At 56.5% G+C, this 26,947-nt stretch overlaps 3 protein-coding genes and 1 non-coding gene across 6 annotated transcripts; all 4 read right to left on the bottom strand.

The window, feature by feature from the left end:
• Positions 1-182: 182 nt before the first annotated feature.
• On the bottom strand, positions 183-2,288 carry CUNH12orf57 (chromosome unknown C12orf57 homolog). The gene is made up of 3 exons (XM_047065611.1): positions 1,654-2,288; positions 1,193-1,369; positions 183-414 (listed from the first exon to the last, which is right to left on the bottom strand). Exons 1-3 carry the CDS (start codon positions 1,703-1,705, stop codon positions 263-265), a joined length of 381 nt encoding a protein of 126 aa, XP_046921567.1. The 5' UTR covers positions 1,706-2,288; the 3' UTR covers positions 183-262.
• Positions 1,986-2,047, bottom strand: LOC124502791 (U7 small nuclear RNA). The gene has a single exon (XR_006960041.1). It is a non-coding gene; the product is annotated as a U7 small nuclear RNA (small nuclear RNA).
• Positions 2,289-2,987: 699 nt separating the features above from the next.
• ATN1 (atrophin 1) lies at positions 2,988-14,697 on the bottom strand. Of its 2 annotated transcripts, none has more exons than XM_047065609.1 (10): positions 14,602-14,697; positions 10,110-10,304; positions 9,768-9,905; positions 9,505-9,618; positions 6,766-8,789; positions 6,308-6,530; positions 5,210-5,906; positions 4,197-4,340; positions 3,686-3,866; positions 2,988-3,487 (listed from the first exon to the last, which is right to left on the bottom strand). In XM_047065609.1, the coding sequence occupies exons 2-10, from the start codon at positions 10,134-10,136 to the stop codon at positions 3,454-3,456; spliced, it is 3,582 nt and encodes a 1,193-aa protein (XP_046921565.1). In that variant the 5' UTR covers positions 10,137-10,304; positions 14,602-14,697; the 3' UTR covers positions 2,988-3,453. The 2 variants fall into 2 exon arrangements, with proteins under 2 accessions (XP_046921565.1, XP_046921566.1); XM_047065610.1 differs by having other exon boundaries at positions 6,766-8,786.
• Positions 14,698-18,892: 4,195 nt separating this feature from the next.
• On the bottom strand, positions 18,893-26,766 carry ENO2 (enolase 2). 2 transcript variants are annotated; one of them, XM_047066038.1, is made up of 11 exons: positions 26,700-26,766; positions 25,449-25,538; positions 24,879-24,974; positions 24,676-24,734; positions 24,316-24,385; positions 23,705-23,838; positions 23,249-23,471; positions 22,044-22,241; positions 20,987-21,188; positions 20,338-20,446; positions 18,893-20,177 (listed from the first exon to the last, which is right to left on the bottom strand). In XM_047066038.1, the coding sequence occupies exons 2-11, from the start codon at positions 25,531-25,533 to the stop codon at positions 20,115-20,117; spliced, it is 1,239 nt and encodes a 412-aa protein (XP_046921994.1). In that variant the 5' UTR covers positions 25,534-25,538; positions 26,700-26,766; the 3' UTR covers positions 18,893-20,114. The 2 variants fall into 2 exon arrangements, with proteins under 2 accessions (XP_046921994.1, XP_046921993.1); XM_047066037.1 differs by lacking the exon at positions 26,700-26,766 and having other exon boundaries at positions 25,449-25,698.
• Positions 26,767-26,947: the final 181 nt, after the last annotated feature.

Raw genomic sequence — 26,947 nt, 5'->3', positions numbered from 1 at the left:
CACCCATCCAGGGTGTTAAGGGGCAAGTCCTTCCTCCCACCGTGCCCTGGAGCAGGCAGAGTTGGGCCCAGCAGGAACCTAGGAAGGATCTGGACAGGGAGTTGAAGCAGCCTGGAATGGCAGAGGGAACCTGGGGCCAAGCGGTGGAGGTTGTCAGGGTCACAAAAGACTGACACTGAGGCTAAGTCACAGGCATGTTTATTATCCTCTGGAACATCAAGGTCTTCCCTTCCTGGGCAGTGTCCCAGGGGAGGGCTGACCCTCAGGAGGCAGCCACGCTGCCACCGGGAGCAGGCCCGTGGGGCGGCAATGTCATGGGTGGCAGGAACAACGCCTTCAGCTTGCCCGACAAGCTGGCAATCTCGGGATCCTGGGCTTCATAAGACTTGACCAAGCGGGCAAACTTAAGGACACCTGCAAGGGGAAGTGGAGCGTCAACCCAGACCCCCAGGGGACAAGTGTGCCCCAGACATCAGGAGGGGGCAGCTTGAGCCTGAGTCACTGGTTGCTCCCCCTCTAGTCAGGGAGCTGTCTACAAAATAAGACACAAGCAGTCCTCTGCCCTGTGTCGTTTGGGTGAACCATTTCCAGGTCTATACCCATCACAACTGGATGGGATGCACTGAATGAAATATCCCAAAGCAGTGTGTGTCTCATGATCAGGTGAAACATTTTAGCAATTTAGTCACAAGAACCTGAAGCATGAACATCCACAAGATCTCAAGTCTATAACCTGGACACAGGAGGGCCATGGGCCAACTGGGCTGAATCAATAAGCACCTTTGGGGAACACCATGATCTCATCAAGGAAATTAGCCAGCCAACCCTCCAAAAGAGACTAGCTAAAACACGTTGGAGGGGCTGCACAAGTGCACTGTCACGCAGACATCCAACTAGAGCTATCGGAAGGGGGTTCCAGTCCAGCTCTGCTGTGACCTCAGGCACTTAGTTTACTGCTAGAGTCTGTTCCCTCATCTTAAAATGGGGTAACAGTATAATTACGGGTAACTGCAAACAGCATTTAAGACTTCGCCTGGCACAAGTTCACAGGAGACCCTTGGCTCTGCCCGCCAATACTGTTCGTCAGATTGTGGCTGCCTCCGTGTGGCAAGATGAGGGAGGACGGCTCAGGGACCCGATGGATCGAGCGCCCTCTCCCGGACCCACTCACCCCGACCCTCATCCGACCCACCTTCCCCGTCGCAGCTGAAGCCATAGGCCTTGATAACCTCCTGCTGAATCTGCGTGGCCACGGGCAGCACGAATTGCAGCATTTTGCCCATGTCGTTGCACGCGTTGTCCCGAGCCTCGTCCATGCGCACGGCGTTCTCCGGGGCCGAGAACGCCTGGATGACCTCGGCCAGGACCACTGTGCGGCAGATGCATCCCCGGGTAGGCGTCAGAGCATGGCCGGCGGGCCCAACCGAAAGCGCAGGGAAGAGGGCAGGGAATTAGTGGGCTGAAGCCATAGTAACCCGATAAACTCGGCCTAGATTCCCTCGCTCTAGGGGCAAGGACCCCTTTTGGGGGAGAGAGAAAGATGGTATCCTGTGCCCCCATTTCCCGGCGGCGCAACTACACCTCTCGCTCCGTACCCTCCGCCCGCGCCCTTCTCCAACAGGAAGCCCACCCGGTGGCTAGAATGCTTCTCACCCTTGGCTTGCTCGGCACTCAGGGCCGCAGGTTGGGCCGAGGCGGACGCCATAGGGTAACAAAAGCTGCACGTGCAGCCGAACCAAGGAAATTCACGGGAAAAACGATCAGCCTGCTAGAGCGACTCTCGAAACTGACGGGGGTGGAAGGGAAGCAGCATCAGCGGCAGCCGGAAGCCTCGCGGTGCAGCGCAATACTAAACGCCAAAACGCCTTAAAACGAGAGATGACCCAACTGGACTCGATGCCATTGGGGGGTGAAAAAAAAAAAATCTAAAAGCGAAAACCACTCCTAGAACCGAGGTAGCTCTATTGTTGAAAACGTATTGTGGAGGGGGTCTTCCGGTAAAAACCGGAAAACCTGCTAGACAAATTCTAAAAGAGCTGTAACACTACAGGAAGTGGCCTGGAGAGAACATGGGATATCCATGAACGCCACTATTGGTGAGGGTGAGCTCAGTGTCGAGTTTTCTAATTCTGATTGCTGTATAATCAACGAGGGACACTATAACTTTCAGAAGGAAAGATAGGGGAAAAAGAAACTTGTTTATATCATCCATTTCTAGAGTTTGTGAACATTTGATTCGGACCTATGCAAATGAACCCAAAGCTGATTGGCTGGGAAAGCTGGTCACACCCCCTGCAGTTTTTGAGAACGATGTGATTCGCTGCAATAAACGCTGAGCGCTGAGGCGGCCCCCGTGCTTGCCTAAAATGGCCTTGTGCAGGGGTGTGCGCTCCAAAGTAACGCCCTCCAATTTCTCTTCTCTTCCACACGTTTGAAATGGTCACCCACTTCCTCCTCAAACCAAGGAGTACTTAAGAATCCAGACTTCGAATCGCTTTAACCTAGTGGAACTCCGCCCCTGCACCTCCTCTTCATAACCGTTTCCCAATCTATTCGACGGAAAGGATTCTGGACTCCGGTGGCTCCTAGCTGTGGGGCCAGTGGCAGAAACGCCTCCAAAGTCTCAATGGCTTCCTAGGCCTGACCCTGTCAGAGGCGGGCCTGTCCTTGGCCTCCAGCATCTGGACTTCCCAGCCTTGCGACTCAAGAGGGGACTGGCTAGCTCCATAGTACCCCTCCAGCGGAGCCAGGGCTCCAGGGCCCCTGGCGCTTCCGAGATCTCCTCTCCAACTCTGCAGGGGTCGCTACACCCACTTGTGTCCGGTTCCACAGCCTTCTCTCCAGGCACTACTGCGTAGTCCCCCATCACCACCGCCCCAATCCGCCCCCACAGCCCGCAAAGAACCAGTCACAGCCATCTTCCTGGGGAGTCGTGAGGATGTTTTTGTTTGGTTTTGGTTGGGATGTTTTTTAAAGAGCGTCATATAGATATTTATATATATAAATTATTAATGTCGGGGAAGGGCAAGGGGCATACATCGCAGAAGGGACGCGCGCACGGGGACTGGGGAGGGGCGGGGGCAGCACACGATGCTACGCAAAACAGCCACATCTAACAGATGAAATAATCACACCAACGGGGTGGGGGAGGGGCAGTGGCCACCGGGGGTTGGGCATGGGGGAGGAAGAAAGCAGGGGGACAAGAAAGAGGGACCTGGTCCAAGATACTGTGCGCTTTCTGCCCCCACCCCCCACCCCCACCCCTGGCCACCTCCCCACCTCTGCATACCACAGGAGCCTTGGCCTTCCATCTGTCCCTTCCTCCCTCCCTCTGCCCAGCTGCTGAAACCCTGCAAATGAGCAGCACCCCTCCTCAGCCGTGGGTGGCAGGCTGGGAGGGAGGCCTCCGAGGTCCAAATGCAGGGGCCATGGGTGCTCTCTTGATTGCAGGTTCTACAGTGGCTTGTCGCTTTCCTTCTTCAGGTGACTGGGTGGAGAGGGGATGCAGAGCAGAGGCATGAAACACCGAGGTCAACCCCGACCTGGCCCCTCTCACAGAGGAGGACTGTGGAGGAGGGGCTCCCTCCCCCAGAGGCCAAAGGCCAGCAGTGCGCTGCCCACACCCCATCCCGGGCTGGCTAAGGTCACATCCCTTCACCCCTGGCCCAGGGGTGTCCCAGGGTACCTGTAGTAGTCCTCCTGGGCAGGTAGCGGCACACTGTGCAGCGGGTGATGGGCGTGCAGCCACTGCTGCTGCTCCAGCGCCAGGCGCTGCAGCTCGGCCGACTGCGCGTGCATGGCCTGCAGCTGGTGAGCTGCAGACATCGGGGCAGAGAGGGAGGCTGGCAGGTCCCGGTACGGAGCAGCTGTGGGCAGGAAGGGCGGGGGGGGGGGGGCATGACTGCTGGACTCCTGAGTACTTACTCTGGGCCAGGACAGAGCTGGCCACCTTACAGACAGAGGAAACTGAGGCTAAAACAGGCAAAAGCCAGTCCTGGAGAAGATCCAAACTTCCGCCTGGCACTAAAACCTGTGCCTCTCTTGGGCAGGGCCTCAGCCCTCCTTCTCCTGTTCTCAGCTCCTCTGGTTACCTCCTCATCCCTCCCCAAGCCCAAACAGGCTAATCCTACCACCCAGATTCCTCCTTTCTGCCCTTCTCTCGTTCGACCTTCCCCACCCCCAACCTCCATCCTTACCAAAGAGCTGGTGACGAAGAACTTCGTTCTCGTGCAGAGGGTGAGGAAGAAGGGGGTTGGGGAGGGTCCCAGCTGGGTAGGGGATCCGGGTAAGGTGAGACCCTGAGGCCAGGGGGTCAATGAGAGGGTGCACCGAGGCAGAGGCTAGAGGGTAGAGAAGAGGAAGGTGTCACCAGAAGGCAGGTTTGGGGAAAACCATGCATTTGGGTGAAGGGATCCAAGCCTGGGAAGAGATGGACAATCAACACAGGGAGACCTAGTGAGGAACAAAGAGACACAATGGAAGAACTAAGGGCCTGGTGGGTGGTCAGGACAAGACCTTACTGGAGTAGGGACATGTGGATGGCAGAGAATAGGAGACGGCAGTTGTCAGAGGGGTCTGAGGAAAAGGAGAGACGTGGACTGCTTAGAGGAGATAGGAAGGGATAGAAGTTTGGGAAGTAAGACAGGAAGAGAGAGGCGGCTAAGAGAGAGAAAGCACAAGGGAGCCAGGAAGGACTATGACTGTGAGGCTAAATCCGGCAAAGTACTGGACAAAAGGAAATACAGCGAAAGGATACTAAATAAAGCTCATTAGCACCTATGATAACCCCAGTCAAAGCTATAGAGCTGTTTCTGGAAGGTAGGAGGCCTGGAGATGGGGAAAAACATGAAAGACCTCCACCTGGGAGGAGAGAACATGGCAAGAAATGATAACAGAGTTGAATTCAAAGGAGCAAGGACCCAGGTATGGGGCAGGGGGCTGTTCTGAGGGTAAAAAGGTGGCGTTCCCTCAAAGGTTTCCTCTATCGTGGGTGGGATGCTAGACTGTGAAGAGGGGCGGGGTGTGGGTTATTACAGTCTCTGGGGCATGAAGAGATGGGGGATGACAGGGAGGCCAAGATCAGGGGAGCAATCCCGGGAGAGAGGCTCATGCCAGACTAGAGGAGAAAAGTCTTGGCCTGAGGAACAGAAGACCCAATTACTTGCCAGGGGACAAGAACGCAATGAAGACAAAGAAGTAGGAGTCTCACCTGCATGGATGGCGTCCTGCTGGTGGAGGTGCAGGTGGGAGTGGATGTGGGAGTGCTGGTGGTGATGGGGGGTCACATTGAGCATCTGCAGCCGGGCCAGCGGGTCATTGCCCAGGGCTGCCACCCTTTCTGCATGCTGCCTCTCGGCTGCCAGACGCTCGGCGTAGGACATGTCAGGCCGCAGGGCTGGACCAGCTGCCAGCGCTAGACGTTCTCTCTCCAGGGGCCCCAGGCTCGGATGAAAGGGGAAAGGGTGCAGGCCGGGTGGGCCAGGCTGCAGAGCCAGACCCCCATGTCGGGGGAAGGGATCCAGGCCCGGCCCAGGGACCCCATGTAGGGGTTCCAGCTCACTGGGCTTCACCTCAAAGCCAGGCTTGAGGCGGTCACGGAGGTCTCGTTCACGGGCTTCCCGCTCCCTCTCCCGGGCTGCTGGGTCACTGCTGTACAAGGCCGGGACATTGTAACCCAGGAGCCCCGGGTCCACTGCCCCTAAGGGCACGTAGAATGGATGGTTGCGATTGCCGGGAGACATGACGTGGGGCCGGGCGTATTCACTGAGCGTGCGCAGGGCTGGAGTGTCAGGACCCAGGTAGGGGGGCACTGTAGCCACAGCACTGCCCGGCTCAAATGGAGGGCGATGGGGCACTGGGCCGAGAGATGGGCACTCCACTGGAGCCCGGCCCTCCTGAGCCAACTTCTGTGGGATACAGGGAGAAGCAGAGTCAAAAGGGCAGGTCTGGTAAAATGTGGCTGATCCGGAGCTGCTCAATTGTCTCGGCAGCTGAAGGCCAAAATGCGTCACCTTACTGGAACTCAGCCTAGTAGGAATTTCTCTAAACCTTCTCCTGGATATTGGCTCTCCCTACCATCCACAGGTACTCTGATCTGAATTTGCCTCCCCCACCCAAGGGAGGATGCAAGGAAGGATTCCTCCCGCTGGAATCCCTGGGTCTCTATTTCCTGGGCTGCCGTGCTTCCTCCTGTCCGACAGGGGGCGCAATGACTTCCCCGGGCCCCCCCCTGCCCTCCCCGCCCCCCCCCCGCCCCCGCGCGGCGCAGAGGAAGGCCAGAAGGCGGACGGCGCATGTGGTGACGCACCACGCTGCGTTCCAGCTCGCGCTCCTTCTCGCGTTCCCGCTCCTTCTCGCGTTCCCGCTCGCGCTCGCGCTCCTTTTCTTCGCGCGCGCGCTGCTCGGCCTCGCGCCGCACCTTCTCAACCAGGTCGGCCCGCTTCTTGGCCAGCTTGGAGCCCTCCAGCGGCACGAAGTACAGGTCGCTGCGCGCGCACGAGTTAAAGCCGCGGTCCAGGTGTTTGTTGAACCTGGCGGGCGCGAGGGCAGCGCGCGCTTAGCCCCTGCGAGCTGCCCGAGCGACCCCGCGGTGACCCTGCCCCCAAACCAGCCCGCGCAGGCGGTGAGGGAGGCGAGGCCCCCGAGTACTCTAAAAGGCACCACACGAACGTCAAGGCTCCCCTCTTGTCGCCTCTGCCGGTCTCTCCATTGCCCCTTCGTCGTTCCCCGTTCCAGGCCCAACCGCACCCCACCCTGGCGGCTCACCTGGCTGATTGGCTGGCATGGCTGGGCACGTCTACCACCTTGGGAGGGGGCGAGGGGCTGCGGGCCGGGGGCGCCGGGCTCTCGGGGGTCTCATACTCTTCAGCCGGCTCTTGCTTGATCTGCGTGGCGTTCAGGGGCGGCCCCGAGGCAGGGGCCGCAGGTGGTGGTGGCAGGGAGGACAGGCCTGAGGGCCCGGCAGGTGGCAGAGGCCCTGGCCCCACAGTGGGCGAGCCTGGCTTGAAGGTCCCTGGGCCCGCGGGCGGCGAGGCGCCTCGGTAGCCGGGTGGGGTCCCTGTTCGGAAGGAGGGAGGCGACCCCGGCTTGTATCCCGGTGGGGTGGCTGTCTTGTAGGCCCCTGGGGACGGGGCTCTCTTTCCATACGGCGGGGGCCCAGGTGGGGAAGCTGTTTTGTAGCCCGCTGGCGAGGAAGCCACTGTGGCAATGACCGTGGAAAGCGTAGCCGAAGAGGTGGTGACCGGAGGCACCGGTGGGAAGGGATAGGGCGCTCCTTGGGGGCCCTGGGAAGGGGAGGGGTGTGAACATGGGTAGGATCCTTGAGAGGAAGAAGAGGAGTTGGAAGAGGAGGAAGAGGGTGGGGGGCCATTGGGGCCCGCTTGGCTGTAGGACACCTGGCTGTGAGGTGGGGGCAGGTGTGCTGGCCCTGGTGGGTAGGGCCTCAGAGACCCCAGGGAGGGCGACATGGCGTAAGGGTGGGAATGGTGGGAGCTACTGCTCTCCAGGGAGTGGGGATATGCTCCAGGTGGAGGGGGCCCAGAGCTCCCATGATGTTGCTGTTGCTGTTGCTGCTGCTGCTGCTGCTGCTGCTGTTGCTGCTGTTGTTGCTGCTGCTGGTGGTGATGGTGATGTGTTGGGGCTGGTGGGTGGCCTGTGGACTGGCCTCCAGTGGAAGGAGGGAAGGGGCCTGGGTGGGCATTGCTGTTGGCTAAGAGACGGCCATAGGGAGGAGGTGGGGGGGGACCCTGGCTCCATACAGCCTGGGATGGAAGGGAAGGCTGAGTGTATTTGGGTGGCTGATTGGAGACAGACAGGCTTGTTGGGGGAGGGAAGGAGTGGGGATAACTGGGCAATGCCTGGGAAGCTGGGTACTGGGAGGCAGAGGAAGAGGAAGAACTGGAAGAAGAGGCTGCTGCAGAGCTGCTACCTGCAGACGAGTATGGATACCTCATTGGCGGGGCTGGGGCAGAAGAGGAGGAAGCAGGGGGCAGAGGATGGGGTGAGGGAGCAAGAGTGGGGCCCTTCTCTGGGCCAGGAGGAAGTCCACCCATACCCTGCCCCATGGCATGGGGAGAGGGCAGATGCCCAGGTAGTGGCTGGGCCCCCAGGCCAGGAGGAGAGGCTGATGCGTTGTTAAGGGGTCTCAGAGCAGGTGGGGGAGGCAGGTTTGGTGTCACATGGGGGAAGGTGGCTGGTGGTGGAGCAGAGGGTAGGTTTCCACCACCCACTGGAGTGTTAGGTGGCTTTGTTGGGGGAGCACCACCAGCCCCAGAGCTTGATATTGAAATGGGGGTGGTGGGCGGAGGGTGCTGTTTACCCCCACTAGGAGCCCCCACTGAAGAGGCAGCCCCTCCTCCCTTGGGACCCATTGGGGGTCCAGACAAAACTCCTCCGCCAGTGCCCCCGGGGTAGAGCTGTGGGTGAGGGGGAGGGGCCCCAGGAGGAGCCTGGAACATTCGAGATGGAGGGGGCTCCATGGGAGCATGATATCCAGCGGGTGTCACAGAAGGATGGGGTTCGAAGCCAGGCTCTGGCTGTCGGGGGGTGCTATCTGGCGGTGGAGGAGAGGGAGGAAAGAGTGGAGGGGGGTGGTAGGGGCGGGCTGGGCCCTGGGACAGGCCGGAAGATGAGTCGGAGTCATTCTCCACGCTTCCAGGGCTGTAGATGCTGGGGGACGTGCTTCGGTTATCCTGGTCAATATCCCTAGGGTCACTGCTGCCATCATCATTGAGGCTTCGCCCATCTAAACTATCCAGATCTGAGGGAGACTGTGGCCGAGGGAGCTCCTGCTGTAGAAAAAGGAGGACCATTTTTTTTCCCTTTTCTTTTCCCTCGCTTCCCCGAGATTTGGGGCCTCCCTTGCACAAAACCACATCCCCCTTCCAGCACACCACTGTACGACGTGATGAACTCTGGCTCCAGCCCCCCTCCCTGCCACGTGGGGATTCCTCCACTCTCCCCACATTCTCAGCTGCACCCTAGCAGCCACTCTTGTTCCCCTCCTTGTAAAACTCCATTCTTTCCTCAAGTGTCCATCTCAAGCACCATCTCGCTGTCCACAGCTACACCCAAATCCTTGTCTTCCACCAGCTCATATCCGCCCTCCTCTCATCTCCTTCACCCCCTTAACTACACATGCCAGAAACCCGTGCTTTTTAAGAAGACCACTCCTTATGCATTTTCCTTATGATTTATTCCTTCCACTAAGACCTCTCACCTTTAACCTCCTCTCCAGCCCCCTCATGAAAATCAGGACCTGGAAAAGGAGAGGCTAGAATCCCTCACACTCTTCCAGGCCCTTTGGCCCTGCCTGGTCATCTATCTAGTGGTCTGGCTAAAGCCCTAAAAACCCATCTGACACACTATAGACAGGACTCCTTTAAAAGCCCTAGGATATGACTTTTCTCTCATGTCCCAGGCGAGATTAAAGTAGCAATCGTGAAGGGAAGTTTTTGGGAAAGCGTGGTCAGAAAATGGGTGAGGATGGCTGCAAGGGTCACCCACCTCGGTTTTGGTCTTTTTTGGTGCATTAGTCTCCTCACTTTCACTTTCTGAGATCTCCTCACTCCGGCCCTGCTTGCTGACCTTTGGGGTGGAGGCTTCCTCTACGCGGGCCTTCTGTTAGAGAGAAAGAAAATTCCTTTCTCCTACCTCCCGAGCCTCCACAGTTACTCTCTGCCAGACAGGAAGTTCCCCCACAACACACACACATACACCGTCAGCCCCAGTGCCTGGGCATCCTGTGGGAGGACCTGAGGACAGAATACCTTGGCTGTCTGCCTAGACTTTTCGGCTTTGCCATCACTGCTGGACGTGCTGACCCCTCCAGGGGAGGCCCGGCCCCTCGATCTCAGCTCTTCCCGGGGCCCAGGGGCCTCTTTCTTCCGTCCACTCCTCATTGACATCTGAGGGAAAAGGAAGGAAGCAGACAATGTAGGTTTTTGGTTTGTTTTTTTTTGTTTGTTTTGTTTTGTTTTTACCTAGCACCTAACTTCATGGCGTGCCTTATTTCTATTCTTTCTCTCCAGGCCCTCACCGCTCCCCATCCCACCCCAGTTTCTCTGCCCCTCATCTGCCCCTTTGTGGCTCTTATTTTAGCTATTACTCACTGAGTCTTTATTCTGTCGTGTCTTCATTCTTCAGGCTGTGGAGACCCCATTCTCCTCTGCCTGGGCAGCTGAATACAGAAACTTCTCTGCTTCACCCCAAGTTCCCCACAGCTGTGGCCTGGGAAGCGGGAAGCAGGATCTCTCAAGTTTCCAGTGTAGGCCCCTGGAACTTGCAGGATTTGTTTTCAGTGAAGCCTGTTAGAAAAAACCATCAGAGTCTCCAAATTGGGGAACAGAGTCTGAAGGCGATACTGTTGTGCTTATCAAGGGGCTTGAGTAAGTGGCCCAACCCTAGGCCTTTGGGCTAAGAGGTACAACCCCCATAAGACACTGCTGGCTCGCCCCACGGGCTACCTCAGCTATCTACACATGAAAGAGACTCTGCTCACATCATCTCTTTCAACTGTGGAGAAGGCAGAAAACTCAGATGTACCCTACCCATGCACTCACATTATTCTACCCTTCCTGATACCTGGTAGTATCTGTGGGTACACGAGTTCCACAGAGCCTTCCCAAGGAGCATAAAGAAATGTAGCTGAGGTATGAATTTATTGAGTGCTGTCTTTATGTCATGCCCTTACATGCAGTTTCATTTAATATTTACAACCTAACCCTGCAAAGTAGGTATTCTTATTTCCATTATACAGAGGAGGAAACTGAGGCTCAAAGATTGAGACTGTGACTTGCCCAACTTCGTGTGATGAATACACAGAAACCAGTGACAGCACCGGAATCAGGCCTACATCTCCCTGACTTCAAAGCCCATGCTATTTCTTTTAGACTTTGCTATACTCTTGTCAGAAGTTGGTGGGGTGAGTTCTCAGAAGGCCTAGATCAGTCCCAGAGATATGAAAAGAATCTTTTCACATCAGAGTAGGTGGGAGAAGAATGCCCCATTCTATAACACAAATGCACACAGTCCTACCAATCCCAAGCCCAAACCTAGGTACCCCCAAAGTGCAGAACTTATTTCTGAGAGTCTCATGGAGACCTTCCCCCACCCACTTCTAGTGCCTGGGTTCCCCAAGGCTAGAAAGTCAGGACTTTCATTTTACCAACCAAAGCAGTGAAAATCAGTGAGCACTTAATACAAATTTACAGACTGGTAAACCTGTATTCCCACTTGGTTTAGACAGGGACACATACCTCCTCACAGCCTATCTATCTCTGTACCTATATCTATAGTCAGCTATTTTCCTTTGTACTTGTTGGTATTTCTTGCTAAGGGTCAGGTCTCCATATTACTGGACCATAAGATCTTTTGAGAGCAAAAATGGTATCTTCTGTTTTCTTCCTTTCTGTATCTCCCACTGATGTCACGTATATATGCGTGCTCTGTTCCATTCTTGTTCCTGGCCTATTGACTAACTTCAGTAGGTCTTTTCGAATAAAATGTTGCCCGACTTTGGTGGGAATGGGGTAAACTTACCCAGCTATTCTGAGTTACAAGGCCTGGCTAGGTAAATGGTATTATCACAGTATACTGCATATTTTTCCCCAGGAATACAGAGTAATTACTTCTCCTTCACCTCCACTGAACCCTAACTATTCACTTCCACTGAACCCTAACTACTGAGACCGGCAAGGGGAGGTAGGAGGCAGAGGGGGGTTGAACCTAACCTTTCCAGGAAACTTAATAATAATTTACTTAGAATCATAAAAGAGCTGGGACAGAGCTTCAGGTCTTCTGAACTTAGAACTAATGCTCTGTCCAGTAAACCAGCCACTTTTCTTCAACTACAACTACTACCGCATTTTTGAGTTGTTGTGGAGATCAGTTTTAAATATTGTCAACCTCCAAAAATCCAAAGAACAAAACCCGCTGTAACAAAAGAGGAAAACAATCTTAACAAAACCACAGCCAGGATTACTATGTGTGGCTGGTGTGTCTTTGCCAGCCCCTCTAGAGGAGGGTGCCCATCTCTCCTTTCCATCCCAGAACCCATTCACCAAGTCCATTACAGCTAGGGGATCCAAAAGGTCAGAGAAATGCACGAATGTAACTGAAAAACACAGCAATCAGTGTGCCCCTCCCCCTACTGCAACTGTTTTAAACAGCTGAAATCTGATAAAATTAGCAGTGAGTAGCTTTGAAGGAGAAAAGCAGTCATAAAAGCATAGGTAATCTCGGGGGAAAGGAGTGGCAAGGGGAGAGGAATTAGGGTTGGGCCATATATATGCTTCTGAACTCGGAGCATGCTTCAGCATCAACAAGGTGAACTATACTCCATCTAGCCCTAGTAGCCAGTCACTGTAACTAATATTTATAAAGCACCTACTGTGTTTCTGCAACACACTACACACATTCCCTTTCATGGCCTTACTGCAAAAGAAGAAGGATAAAGACCAGATTGGGGAGATGCAAAAGTGAGAAATAGGGAAAGAGTCTCTAAGAATAGGAGAATAAGGGAGAAATACGAGAAGGATGTCAGAGGGAATACACAATCAAGGCATAAGGCTTTCTGGGAAAGGCTTGCAGGGTGAATTTCAGGATCACTGGCCCAGCCCCCATCATCATTCCAGACCTGCCAGACTAACAAACCAGTCCAAAGTGACTCCTAGATAACAATGCGGCCCAGACCAGCAGATAAGTCTGCATGCATTAGTCTAAGCCTTCTTAGAACCGGGGGAGGTCAGAGGGGCCTCAGAGATCATCTTATCTATAACCCCTTCATCTTACAATGAAGCCAAGGCTCGGAGAAGTGACTGGCCCAAGGCCACAGTTAGAGGTACAACCAGTACCCGACCCAGGTATGTTGGCTCCTGTTCAGAGTATTTCCACTGCACCAGGCTGTTGCACAGCCCTCTGGCCTGGGCCACCCTCAAATGAGATGAGTTTGGAGAGCCCAGCCACTCCCACAAGGTCAGAGAAGCAGAAGGTCAAAGGTTAGTGGATGGAAGGGGTCACTGTCGTGATAGTCTGGGAAAGAGAAAAAAGGGAGACTTGGGAAGGGAAACTCAAGTTTAAGAAAACAGAAGAATATCAGTGCAAAGAAGCAAACAACTATATACTATATACAAGAAGTCCCTAATAATAAGGGAGGCAGAAGCCAGAAAGAACTACCAAAACCTGGTGTAACTTGAACAGAAGCTTTTCCAGCTTCCCACCATGCCTAAGGGGAGGAACTTGGAGCGACGTCTATGACCGGCAAATAACATGTCTACCTGTTCCAACAAACTGCTTGCCGGAAGGCGGAGGACCCCCTTGGGAACCTCCTATTCACCAGCAGCACCAGAAACACCTTCCAGAACCCAGCCAAGAGTACCAAGAACATAGCCAAAGGCTGAGGTCCAATCAAGATTCTGAACCCCCACCTATAGGACATCCCACCGGATCGTTGCTATGGCAACAAAATGGTAGAACCTGCCCCTCAAGAGTCTATCCCAGGAGTCCATCTGCCAGCCACTCCCCCTCCAGTTGCCAAAGCAACTCCTACCCTCCAGGAGCACCCTCAGGGAAGGGAGCTTAAGAAGAGTACCTACCCCAGTAGAAATAAGCCCATGCACAAAGAGAAATCTTTGAGCTCAAAACAAAAATGAAGATACCTCCCCCTTCAGAAACCCCAGCTAGAGGGGCCGTGGGTGCTCTGGGGACTTGAGGGTGGAGGTCACAACTTGCCTGGAGTGCGTATAAGACCATCCAATTCTCTCCTTTTCCACCCTCTCAGAAACCCTTTCTCCCTAACTCTCCCTTCAGTGTTCCCATCTTCCTCCTCATAGTTTTAGGGGGACCAGAGCACTGGGCCCCAGTGTGTCCCTCTCCAAGAAGGAACCATGCTGGGGTCTGGAAAAACAAGGTCAGAGGTGACCTAAAGTACGGGAAAGAAAATAGAGTCACAAAGGCATCCACTTCCCACTTGAACCCTGTAACACCTCAGGTTCTGCTTCTCAAACGTGGACCTCTCCTTGGTCCCTTCAGAGCCTCCGTTTCCCCAGGTTCCATTCTCCTCCTTCATCAGCTACGACCCTTCTCTTTCCACCTACCACACCCCTTCCCCATTTCCTACTTCCCTTCTACACCTACACCCCCAACCCTGAGTTCTGAAACCTGGGTTTTGGGCCTTTTCCTGGAGCCCTAATGCCCCACCTCGCTGCCATATCTCCAGTCCCTTTTTGCCTTCGCTCGAAGCCCCCTCGCCGGCATCCCCCTTTTTCCTCTAGCCACCCTCCACCTCGGTGCTCCTCTTTTGGTCCCGGGGTCCTGGCTACCCTCGCTGACCCATCAGCCCTCCTCCTGAGACCCTCCCACCTCCCTCCATCCACCCGATCCTCCGGGTGCCCTGGCCCCCATTCCTCCTTGGGGGCCGGCCCCACCCCCTGAGTCCCCCGGCCTCAGGCCGGGCAGAGCCCGCAGTGGGGGTACGGGATCGGGAAAATAACAAATGGAGGCGGCGGCGGCGGCGGCGGGAGGGGGAAACTGGGAGGGGTGGGGGTGGGGAGCCGCGGGCCAGAACCCGGGCGGGCCCGAGGCCCGGGTGGCAGCAGATCTTACCTGGTCGTAGCTCGGGACGGCTGGCTGGCTCCGAACGGGATCCGGGGCTCCGGCGCCTCCGGGGGGCGGCGGCGGCCGCTCCCCCGCCCCCCTCTCCTCTTCCCGGCTTCAGTCGCCGCCGCGACGGCGGCGGCGCCGGCCCCGACCCCCCCGGAGGGCGGCCCCCATCCCCCCTTTTCACCCACCTGGCCCCGATCGCCCGCCTGCCCCCCGGAGCAGACCCCGATCCCCGCTCTCGTTCAGCCCCTCCCCAGGCCCGCCACCTCCCCCCGGCCGCCCGGAATGCCCGGGCCGCGCCGCCCGCCCCCGCCGCGCCGCTCGCCCCCGCGGCCCGGCCGGCGCTCCGAGCTGCTCTGACCCGCCGCCTCCCGCCCGCCGCCCGCGCCCGCCCCGCGCAGCCCGCACTCGCGCGATCCCCGGCCCCCTAGGCGGCCTCCGCCCGCGGCCCCCGCCCCTTCCCAGGCGTTCGTCCCCCTCGCCCCCTCCTAGCCCCTCCTCGAGGCCAGCGGTCCCCCCTAAATGGGTCCCGGCCCGAGGCCCCGGCCCGACGCGGGGCTGCGGGCGGGCTGGGCGGCGCGTCCGGCGACTCGCACAGGAAAGCGGACGGCGAAGGGAGGGAGCTTGGGAGAGGGGGATGGGAGAAGGGAGGAAGAGGGAGAAGGAGGGAGCGCGGAGGAACGGAGGAGAGAGGGGCCAGGAGGGAGACGCGAGGGAGGGAGCGCGAGGCAAGCTGCGAGGGGGGAGAGAGGGGGATCCGGAGAGGGGGAGGCGCTGTGCGAGTTGGCCGAGGCCGGCCCAGGGGGCTGGGGCGCGGGGAGGGGTTCGCCGAGGCTGAATGTGGGGAACCAGACGACTAGGTAGGAGGGGCTGTTGGTTGTCAGGGCCGATAAGGGGAGACTGGAGAAGTTTGGGGACCAAGGGGTATGTGGCAGAGGGGAAGTGGGAGGTTGTGGGTGTGTGGCAGAGATTGGTCTAATGGGGTTACGTTGGGAAAATGGAGCTACATGGGGGCTCCGAGGGCAGTGAGGTATGTGACAAGGAGGGATGACTAAATCTTGGGGTGACAGCGTCTGGCAGACATGTAGCTGGAGAGGTGGGGGGGTGATTATGAGGGAGAATGGGATGGAAGTTTGGGGTCATGGGGAGAGGAAGAAATTGAAAAGATGGAGACATTGATATATAGGAATATGGGTTTTCTGGATGAGAGTAATTTGGAGGTGATTCGTATTAGGAATATAATAAATGTAAGAATTTAGGGGTGATGATGGAAAGCTGGAGAGAGTCGAGTTCAGAGACGTCAGCATGGAGAGAAGTGGAAAGGTGAAGAACCTTAGGAAGGTTTGAAAGAGGTGGGGCCGGATGCATATTCTAGAGGGACTAGGGTACTGGGTGGCAAAGAGGGGGTAAGACACAGGGATGGCTGGATTCTGGGGGTGGGGGGTTTCCAAGAGAGCTGAGGAGGGTTTCGGTTGGCAAGACAAAGGTGGATAGAATGGGGGGGGGGAGTGGGTAAAGAAAATTAGAAGGAAATGTAAGATAAACAAGGCCTTTGGTGGCAGTATGGAGGAGGGAAGGCCAGAGATGAGGAAGACGAGTGGAGATGGAAAGGGAAAGCAGTAGAAGGAAATGATAGAAATGATAGAAATGATAATCCCCAGTGTAGGTAAGGGATTAATTTATGGGAATGGGACACCATCTTCTTCAGGCCCTTCTGTCTGGTGGTGTCTCCATTTTCCTCCCCAAACCTGTCTGAAGTCATCACAGACAGTACTCTTGGCCACAGGGAAGGGGTCAGGTGGGGATTAGGCTCACCGTGGAGCGAAATCCCTAGGGGCCCTGGTTCCCCAATCCCAATCATTCTACTATGGAGACAATCCCCACCCCACCCACAGACCACAGGCTCTTCCTTCAACCCTCCCAGCTCTCCAGGCAGCCATTTCCAGTCTCCAGCCTAAAGCCAACACTTCCGCCCGTCCACCACCAATGTCTTCTAGGCTGTCTCCCTGGCCCCATACCAAGCAGCAACATCTCCCAGGACAAAGGACACCAAGACACTGGGTGATTTTTGGCAGCAGAGATTGGGAAGGCCAGAGAATGGGAGGGAGGCAGGCTGGGAAACTGGAAGAGCTGGAGCTGGAGCCTGGATTGGGAGCCCTTAATAGCTCTCCAGATTTGGGGTGGGAGTAGGGTATGTGTGGGGCCAAGCCAGCTAGAGGCCAAAGATAGGCCCTGCATGGCAGGATCCCACTAGCCTTCTGGGAAGGATGGAGGCTGGCTCTGTAGCAACTCAGTGGAATTAGCCTCATATTTCCTTGGGCCAGGCTCGGCCAAATTCTGGGAATACCCGAAGCTTTAAACAGATTCTAAAGCACTGGGGAACCTGGGCAAGGCTTCCTTGGCCTAGGGATGAATCACCACTCTTTAGCTTTTTGGTTTGCCACTCACTTTTCTACTGCACGCTCACCTTCTGTATTCCTCAGGGCCTTCCACAGACCAGGCCAGCTCCCTGTCCCCATCTCCCCGGTGATCCCTGCCCTCCCTTCCTCTAAGCCCTAGAATGGCCCCTGCTCCTTCTCCCCACCCCCCAACTTTGTTCCAAGGCTCCTCCTACTCGCTCCCCATTGCATTTCCTCTCTTTCTGCACTTCTCAGTTCAAGTCTCCCACTGGGCCCAGGCCCAGGCCCTTCCCAGCTCCCTTCTAGGCGGAGCTGCTCTCTCTAGTTTTTTAACCACTAAGGGCTGGGCTAAGATGGTGACATACCTGAGCCTAAAAGAAAAATGTAGGCCTACGTAGGAACAGAAGACAGGTAGAGTCAGAGAAGCCAGGGCCTACCCCCTCCAATTCCTCCCCTATCTTAAGACCAGGCTCACCGTTCAGCTTTGGGGTGCATCACACACACACACACACACACCCACACCACCACCACCACCCCTCACCCCAGCCCCCCACAACCGACTGGTCTCCAGGCAACAGCACAAAGGGAAAGTGGAGAGAGGGGCCTGGGAGGCCCAGACAGAGCCAGCTGTAACCCAATCCAACCCAGAACCTTTGGGGGGGGGGGGGGGATGGCTGCCAGAGAAGCCCACCTAGCAAGGAGGGAGGAAAGGACAGAGGTTAGGAAATGTGGCTCCAACCAAAATGGTCTTGGTCAGCCCAGGAGTTGGAGAAGATAGATCCTGGGAACCCCAGAGAAAACTGAGAGGCACAGAACAAAGTACAGTGTGCCCCAAGGGGAACAGAAAGGGCACCAGGAGACAGGAGAGAAGGGAAAGATGAGATGCCCCTACTAAGAGGCTTGGAGGAGCAGGGGCAAGAACTGAAAATGGCTGAGTATGTCAGGGACACAGGAAGGAGAGCAGTGAAATGGGTCCTGCCCATACAGGACTAAAATCCTCTTCTAGTTCTGGAGTTGGGCAGGATGGCAGGGCGCCCAGGACCAGAACTCAGAGTAGAAACAGAGTAGGAGGCCCATAGAGGGGACAGCCTTGAAATTCCTCCCATCCCACCCCTAGCTCAGGGGGAGCCTGGTGTCCCACAGAACCTTGCCTCCCTCTAGTGGCCACAGCGCCCCGTGTGGAACACCTACCTGCTGGGCTCTGCTCTGTGTCCCAGCCCTATGAGAGGGTTTCTCCCCCTAGGTGGTTCCTGGGTCCCCATCTCAAAGTCAGTGCTCCACTGGAGCTGAAGGTTTATAGTGGGTCTCCAGCCACACACTGGGGCCCTATTCGCAGGCCAAACCAGCCCTTGCGGTCCCGACTCTCAGGTTTCCAGGAACACTTTCTCAGGCCCACCTCCAGATCCTCTGGTACCATCCTTCCCTCCCCAGTTCCCCATCTTGCAGGGGGCGATGCCCACACAGCGCTGCTGTGGCCCACAGTGGCCAGGAATGTGTTAGGGAGAGGCCCAGTGGGGGAACTGCTCCAGTCCATAGCTTTATCCCTTCTTTGGTCAAGGCCCTATAGGAATCCAGAACGCTTTGGACCCCTTTTCCCAAAAATGCACACCCACACAATTTTTGACACTTCTAGGGATTCTTGGACTCCAGGTTAAGAACCCTTCATTGACTTGGGTCCTGGGGCCAGGCTTGCTGATGAGAAGGCAGGGCCAAGGTGGTCCCCACCCAGCCGGGGAGGGGTAGGCAGGGCCATTGTCTTAGCCATACTGGTTGGGTTTCTTCATCTTTCTGTGTCCTCCCCAGCTCTGCTATCCAGTTTCACCAACTTCTGGGTGCTCCGTCTTCTCTCCCCTCATACGGACGAAAGACTCTTCAGACACAACAATGCACTGTGATTCAGACTTTAATGGTGGTGCTCATTTCAACGCCACACAGGTGGTGGCAACTGTGGAGCGTGGCACAGGGGAGTGAGACATTGCTCGGGTGCAGCTGGAGGAAGAACAGGGAAGCCGGGGCTGGGGGAGAGCTATGGGGGAAGAGTCCCCGGGCACACAGCCCCACCTCTGGACTGAGCCGGCTTAGGTTAAGGGCTGGGAGACACGAAGGAACTGATGACAGGTCCCTTTTCTCTTACCCTTCCCGCTCCATTTTCGGCAAGACCTCCCACCCCAGGCCATCTCGGAATCTACGGCCACATGAAGTACCCACGCACACACACACACACGCGATCTCCTCTGGTCAGGCCAGGGTTTGGCCCTGGAGTTGTGGAGAAACGCTGAATTAATGAACAAGACGAGTGAACAATAAATAAACAAATAAATAATTCACTGAAGTCTTCGGCCAGGCATGATCACGCGGCCAGCGCTCCCCTCCCCCTCGGCACTGCACACTCCCTGGCTCAGATGCCACATGGACAAACGTGTGGAAGCGGCAGAAAGCACAGTGACACACGGCCCCTCTCTCAACACGTCCCCAGCCAGCCCTGATGCACCTCTACACAGACCCTGACTGTTCTTCCATGGGGACTCCCTTATCATCCTCAGTCCCGTGGCCAGTTTTTGAGGAGAGAGAATAGAAAGGAAAGAGAAGTGGAGAGTGTGGAGCCCAGAGTGGGGAGAGCACAGAGCAGGGGTTGGACAAGCCAAGGAACAGAGCAACAGGTCAGCCGGGGTGTCCGGGGTGAAATATCACAGAGCAAGACAGGAAGAGAGAGGATCCAGGAGGATGGGAGAGGGGTTCCAGGTCTCCAGGCAAGTAGAGGGATCACAGCACGCTGGGATTGCGGAAATTATGTCCAGCAAAGCGAGCTTCGTCCCCCAGCTCTTCTTCAATTCTGGAAGGGATGAGCCAGAAAAGAAATAAGGACGCAGGAGGATTCCACTTCTCTTTCCAGGAGGCCCCTATCCTCTCCAAGCCTGTCATACCACCTGTCCCTATGTCCGGCCCAAGCAGGGGCATCCCCTGGCTTCTCCACATGACCTGTGGGAGCCATCAATCAGGCCATGGGTAAACCCATCATTCGAAAACAAGTATTTTCTGGATATCTACTGTTCTCCAGGTCCTGGGTATCGGAGCTTTTAACCCTCTGGGCCCCGGGCTCCCATCCCCCAGGTTTCCTCACCTCATGAGCTGGTTGTACTTAGCCAGACGCTCAGAACGGCACGGGGCGCCAGTCTTGATCTGAAACATCCCCAAACATATGCAGCTCAGTGGCTGCCCCTTCACTTCCTGAAAGGAAACTTACACTCCCTTGACATTCTCCCGACACCCGCAAACACCTGGAAAGAGAGACCCACCCGACAGAACCCGCCAATTTCACAAAGATCGCCCTTGCACTCACCTGGCCCGTGCACAGCCCCACCACCAGATCGGCGATGAACGTGTCCTCAGTCTCTCCTGAGCGATGACTCACCATGACACCCCAGCCATTCTCCTGAGCCAGCTTGCACCTGCAGCCATACATCAGCACTGACCTCCAGCCCCTCACACTGGGCACTCTCTTCCCAGCCCCAACATTGGTCTATGTCGAGAAACACCTGGCCGGGGGCACCTGGGTGGCTCAGTCAGTTAAGCGTCCGACTCTTGGTTTCAGCTCAAGTCATGATCTCACAGTTTCGTGAAATCGAGCCCCACATGGAGCACTGTGCTGGCAGGGCACTCCTTGGGATTCTCTCTCCCTCTCTCTCTCTCTCTGTCTCTGCACCCCTCCCCGTGCCCCCACCCCCCCTCCCCTACCGACTCACACTGTCTCTGTTCACTCAAAAATAAATAAATAAACTAAAAAAAAAAACAACAACAAACACCTGGCAGGAAGCTCTCTGGGAGGGGCACAGGGCATGGGGTGGAGGGGGCAGAGCCGGAAGAGCTGGGAAGGTGACTGCAGGTTCCCCGCTCTCTTCAGCATCTATGCCAGGACGAGGCTGGGAGCACTTGCCAGAGGCATCCTGTAGAAACAGGGGCCGGGTAGGGGAGAGCCAGGGGACACTCACGCTTGGATGGCTTCCGTGACTGAGCCGATCTGGTTGACCTTGAGCAGCAGACAGTTGCAGGCCTTTTCCTCCACTGCCCGCTCGATACGCTTTGGGTTGGTCACTGTCAGGTCATCGCCCACGATCTGGATCCCTACATTGGCTGTGAACTTCGACCAGGCGGCCCAATCGTCCTGGTCAAAGGGGTCCTCGATGGAGACCACTGCAGGGAGAGCAGGAGGGGCCGCTGACCCTCCCTGGGGCTTGCATCAGGCAGGAACACCCACCCTGTGATTCCCTGAAATGGATACATCCCCTGGCTAACTTAGCCTGCTCATCCTTGCTTCCCTGCCTCCGAAATAAGCCTGCCCTGACACTTACCTAGATTCTTTCTGAAAACCTTCCACACAATGAGGAGCACTAACCACTATGCGATCACGCCCGACACCTTCCGAACACCTTCCAAAAAACAAGCGTTCAGGATGTTTCTCGTAACCGCCTTTGCATTTTCCCACCTTCATTACCAGGAAGCTTTCCCTCTGTGCTATTCTAAATCCCTCATTTTGCATTTATGTCTTGCTCTGTCTCAGGGAAACGGAAACCAGCCTCCTCCCTGCAGGAGTCACAGCCTTTAGTGGGTTTGGAGAGGGTAGTTCAGCTCCTCCTCAGCCTTCCCATCCTACCCCCACAGCGCTTCCAGCTCCACTCAGCATCCACAACTTCATCAGTCAAAAACACTGATAGGTACAAGCTCCCTGCTGGGCCCAGTCACCCTCTCACCATGACTGGCTCCTTCCAAAGCCCTCCCCGTGATCCCAGCCACTGCGGGACACACGACTTTAATTAGGACTGGAAGCAGATGAAACAGATTCACCATAGGTACCTGCACATTTACATTACATACAAAGCCAGCCCCTGCAGAAGGCTCTTCGGCCCCTGCGTTGGTTCTCTGGCTCTGCTTAGGACACCTCCACCTGGCACCTAAGTCAGTGCCCCACAAGGTCCCAGGCTGCCCCACACATCCCCGCCTGCCCCTTGACCCTTGCGCTGCCCTCCCTCCCATAGCCCTTGTTCTCACCAGGATAGTCCCTGACAAAATCCTGGTAGAGGGCCCCCAGCTGGTCCCCAGTGATGTATCGGGAGGGATCAGCAGGAGACTTAAAGTCCAAGTCATATTTGCCATCGCGATGAAACTCCGAGGCAGCGACGTCCATGCCAATGACAATCTTTTCTGTGTAGCCAGCCTTGTCGATGGCTTCCTTCACCAACTCCAAGGCTGGGGATGGAATATAGTGGGATCACCAGCAGGAAGGGTGGGCAAAGAGGAATGTGAAAAAGAAGGAAATTCAGAGCCGAGGCACAGGACTGGTGCTGGGAAGAAGCCTGGCTACAATTGTTGTTAGGGTCATCCCAGGTCTGGGAAGAGCAGACCATCTTCTAAGAGGACAGAGGAATGGAATTCTGTTCGTAACAGGTTTTTTTGTCAATAGCTATCATTTATTATGGGCTATGTCACCTAAGTACAATGGTGCTAAGAGGGAGATACTGTTGTTCCCATTCTACAGGCAAGAAAGACAAGCACAGAGAAGTTGAGGAAGAAAGATCACTAGCCAGTAACTCTTAAGTCAAGGTTCAAATCCAGGCAATTTGACCCCAGAACCTGAACTCTTAGCCACTTCCTGTTATTTGTTTGTTTGTTTGTTTGTTTTTTAAGTTGAGAGTGGGGAGGGCAGAAAGAAAGAGAGAGCAAATCTTAAGCAGGCTCCACACTCAGCACAGAGCCCAAAGCAGGGCTCGATCCCACAGTTCTGAGATCATAACCCGAGCTGAAATCAAGAGTCAGACACTCAACTGGCCACCCAGGCGCCCCTTCCTGTTATTGTTTCTATTTACTATATAGCTCCTCCCACAGCAGAGAAAAATTAGGGATCTTAGAGACCTGAGAGGTTGGGGGTAGAAATGGGATAGACTCAGAATTGAATCCCTACAGTACAGTATATCTCATCAAACTGAGAATCCTACAAAGTTCAAGTCCAGGATGGATCCTCCAAGTCACTTAGACCACCTCCCAGCATTCCCAGCTGGACAGGTGAAGACTGTCCTCTTAGGCCTGCCTGTAAATGTGGCAGGCCCTCTGGGAGCCACTCCTGGTATGGGTTCCTCTCTGAGCTGGCTCAAGGGCCTCCCACCCATACTCCTCAGGATCTGGGGAGCTGTGTGGCCCTTCCTGATGTCCAAGGACAGAGCAAGACTTAAAGCAGGGAGTAGGGCTCCTGGCCTCACCTTCACTGTTCTCCAGGATGTTGGGGGCAAAGCCACCTTCATCTCCCACATTGGTGGCATCCTTGCCATATTTGTCCTTGATGACCCCCTTGAGTGTGTGGTAGACCTCCGCCCCAAGTCGCATGGCATCGCGAAAACTCTCAGCGCCCACTGGAAGGATCATAAACTCCTGCATGGCCAGCTTATTCCCAGCATGAGAGCCACCATTGATCACGTTGAAGGCCTGGGGGGGCCACAGGACAGAAAAGTCACAGAGCACTTCCCTCCTCTGCCCCTGGGTTGTTAACCCAAGATCCCACACCTGCTCCAGCTTCCCAGACTCAAAGTCTCAAGTCTCCCTCCTTTCTCTTTAGGTGCCTCAATGCACTCCCCCCCCACCCCCATCATTCTTCACAAGGTTTCATGCTCTCCCCCCACACACCCCTGGGACAGGCACAGGCGTGGCGCAGTGCTCACCGGCACAGGCAGGATGAGGTCTGAGTTCCCGGCCAGCTGAGCAATGTGGCGGTATAGGGGCAATTCCCGCTCGGCCGCCCCTGCCTTACACACGGCCAGGGACACACCCAGGATGGCATTGGCCCCAAACTTGGCTGGGAGATTACAGAGGAAGGCACTGAGCAAAATGTCCCCTAAATTTCCGAGCCCTTGACTCCACTTATATACCCCAAAAGGAGCCAGTAAAAGAGATCCCCTCTCCCCTCTCCACTCCTGCGACACCTCATCAGTCCTCTCCTGAAAATAGCAGGACACACACACACACACACACACACACACACTCGATGTAATGGGAAAGGGCAGACAGCTCCACCTATTTCTAAACATCTTGAGGCCAGACTGTCCCCTGCCAGCTCCCCCCCTTCGCGCTGCAAAGTTCTTCTGTCTAATGTCACTCCCTCCTACTGTGGTTAAATTCTTCTTCTCTTGCTCTGGCTTTGAGAGGAGAATGGAAGGTGGGCTAGTCCGGACAGCCTTCCGAAGGAAGTCCCCACAGCACTGGCCCCTTCAGTGCCCTGTCTGCTCCACACACCCTGCTCACACCTCCTCACTTTCTCCCAGCCCTGGCTTACATTTGTTCTCGGTCCCATCCAGCTCCAACATCAGGTTGTCAAGCTTCTCCTGCTCCACCACCGACAGACCCTGTAGACAGAGCCACCATCACCCCAGGCCAGGATGGAGGCTGGGCCCGGAGGCAGAGGGCCCCACCCCATTCCCACATAGGCTCACAGCTGGCCAGCAGCCAACCAGGTTTCTGTGAAAGCAGCCTGTCTGGATTGGGAGCAGGAGTGGGGAAGGAGTCTCCCCACACTCTCCTCGAGAAGTATGATTCCCAAGAGGAATCTTCCTTCTCTCCCTCCTCCCCTCATCCAGGATTGCTTCCAGGACCCTGGTCCTGCCCACCACCGCCCCCAGCAAAGAGCAGGCCTCACTGAGCTGATGAGGGCTGGAGCAATGGTGGTGTTGATGTGGTCCACTGCCTTCAGGACACCTGGGGAGAGGCAGAGAGGCCAGACTGGGTCAGGCTGGGAAGGGCCAGAAGTGGGGCGCAGGCAAGAAGGGGGCTGTGGACTGGTGTGAGGTAGGAGTATAAAGCTGAGGGATGGGAGAGTCTGGAAAAGAGAAAAGGCCTCACCTTTGCCCAAGTAACGCTGTTTGTCCCCATCCCGCAGCTCCAGGGCCTCATAGATACCAGTGGAGGCTCCACTGGGCACTGCAGCCCGGAAGAGACCTGAGAGAGGGACACGAAATAAGGAGGGATAGAGAAGGACACTACAGGGATCAGGGATTCCTTCAGCTTTCTAGCTCTAACCTATCCCCACACTGCTAACACACACACACACACACACACACACACACACACACACAAGCATAAGCAGGGGCCTCATCTGCCCAGTTGAGGTCCCACAAGTACAAGTAGGAACCCACAGATATGAAGCTATGCAGGCAGCACACATATGCACACACACACACAGGTACACACACAAGCCTGTGGAGGCAGGATATATCCCATACATAAAATAGAACACAGAGATGAGCCTATCTGGGCTCCGCTAGACCAGAAGTATCCAACCCCCACAGTCCAGGCTGGTGAACCTGGCCCAGCACCCCATCCCCACTGGGAATCAAGGCAGCTTCCCCTCCCTAGCCAGGGGAAACCCAGCCTGAGGGCTGTGGGAAGGCCCATGCCCTCCCTGCCCACTACCTTTGGCGGTGTAGAGATCCACCTCCACCGTGGGATTTCCACGGGAGTCCAGGATCTCCCGCGCCCAGATCTTCTCTATCGACATGATGGCTGAGTTATTGGGTGGAAGGAAAAGAAGGAGAAAGATAAGAGGTTTAGAGAGGTGGAGCCTGATCAGTGGGAGGGGCCAGAGACTGGGAGCCATGGGAAAGAGGTTACTGCAGTGGGTGGGGGGTGGGGAGGAGCTGGCTGCAGTCCCGGCTTTAGAAGGGATCCCCCCCACCCCACGGGGAGAGAAGGTCAATGCAGTGAGGAAGGGGAGGTCACTGCAGTGGGGGGCGGGGTAGGATCAAACGGGTGAGAAGGGAGGACACCGCAGTGAGGAGGGAGGGGCACTAGCAGAGGTTCCCTCGACCCCCTCAGTAGCTCCAGCAGCGGATTCGTGGTGGGGTTCCCCCAGATCTCAGAGTGTAATGGCTGCCAGACTTGCATTTCTCCTTGTTGACAAAAGAGGATGGGCTGTCTGGGGCCTCTCCTCCAGAGCCCTCCTCCCCCGCAACCTAACACCCCCAACCCCACTCCAAGATCCCAGTCTCTCTCCTAAACATACTCCTAAACACCTCTTCCCAAGAGATGGACAGTAGAGAAGTCTGGGGAGAGGGTCCTGGAGAAGCCCTCAGACCCTGGGGGTTGCAGCGGGGGCGGGGAGGGAAAAGAGATCTGGGGGGAGAGGCAACGCTGGGCACATCCTTCCCCCCCACCCCACGCCAGCCCCTAGACAAATTCTCCCCTCCTCCCATCCCTCCCCCATCCAGCGGCGAGAAGCAATGTAAAAGGAGAGGGGCAGTATGGGGGAGGAGGGGGAGAGAGGGGAGTTCAGAAGTCTAGGGATGCTGAAGAATGGGAAGAGAAGACGTTTCTCCAGATGCAAAGCCAAGGGACGTGCCAGGATAAAAATGCACAGCCCAGGGAGACGCCGAACTTAACAGCGACAGAACCGGAGGCGGAGAGGGGAAGGCAAGGGTGGAGAAAGGCGCAGTTAGAAACAGGTGCGGAGAGACCTGACGCCCAGATGAGGAGGGGGCGACCGCCACTAACCGAGAGGAGCGGTCCTAGAAGGCCTGGGAGGGAGGGTGCCTGGGGAGGTGCAGATGACTGAGCAGGTGCGCAGCGCCACGGGGCGAGGGATGCGCGCAGGCCAGGGGAAAGGGCGGGGGGCGCGGCGGCGAGGGGAGGGGGCCGGAGGGGTGCAGGGGCCCGCTGGGGCTTCACCTCGGGGCTGCAGACTCAGCCTGTGGCGATGGCGGTGGCGGCGGCGGCGGCGCGGAGAGAGCGGGAGTGGTGGCGGCGGCGGCGGCGGCTGCGGCTCCCGGGCGGCGGGCGGGGGGCGGGCGGGGGGAGGCGCCGATAGGGCCGGGCGGGCGCATGTGACCCGGAGCCCCCGATGAGTCAGGAGCCTCCGGCGGAGGCGCACGTAGGAGTGCGGGTGGGGGGCCTGTGGGGGGCGGAGTGGGGGAGGG

This window comes from Lynx rufus, unplaced genomic scaffold, assembly GCF_022079265.1.
Source record: "Lynx rufus isolate CCGP_SWC_20201006 ecotype Redwood Valley unplaced genomic scaffold, mLynRuf1.p SCAF_7, whole genome shotgun sequence".
NCBI classification, from domain to species: domain Eukaryota; kingdom Metazoa; phylum Chordata; class Mammalia; order Carnivora; family Felidae; genus Lynx; species Lynx rufus.
This window is presented reverse-complemented; position numbering and strand designations above follow the sequence as displayed.

Coding starts and splice junctions, on each gene's coding strand:
- CUNH12orf57 (XM_047065611.1), bottom strand. CDS start 1,705: ATGGCGTCCGCCTCGGCCCAACCTGCGGCCCTGAGTGCCGAGCAAGCC. Junction 1,370..1,653: donor GAGTGCCGAGCAAGCCAAGG/GTGAGAAGCATT, acceptor TCTGCCGCACAG/TGGTCCTGGCCGAGGTCATC. Junction 415..1,192: donor CTTCAGCTGCGACGGGGAAG/GTGGGTCGGATG, acceptor TTCCCCTTGCAG/GTGTCCTTAAGTTTGCCCGC.
- ENO2 (XM_047066037.1), bottom strand. CDS start 25,632: ATGGCTCCCAGTCTCTGGCCCCTCCCACTGATCAGGCTCCACCTCTCT. Junction 24,386..24,675: donor CTCCAGCCCTCATCAGCTCA/GTGAGGCCTGCT, acceptor CTCTGTCTACAG/GGTCTGTCGGTGGTGGAGCA. Junction 20,178..20,337: donor TGGGGCTGTGCACGGGCCAG/GTGAGTGCAAGG, acceptor GGGATGTTTCAG/ATCAAGACTGGCGCCCCGTG.
- ATN1 (XM_047065609.1), bottom strand. CDS start 10,136: ATGAAGACACGACAGAATAAAGACTCA. Junction 9,619..9,767: donor AGTCTAGGCAGACAGCCAAG/GTATTCTGTCCT, acceptor TCTCTCTAACAG/AAGGCCCGCGTAGAGGAAGC. Junction 5,907..6,307: donor GCGAGCTGGAACGCAGCGTG/GTGCGTCACCAC, acceptor TGTATCCCACAG/AAGTTGGCTCAGGAGGGCCG.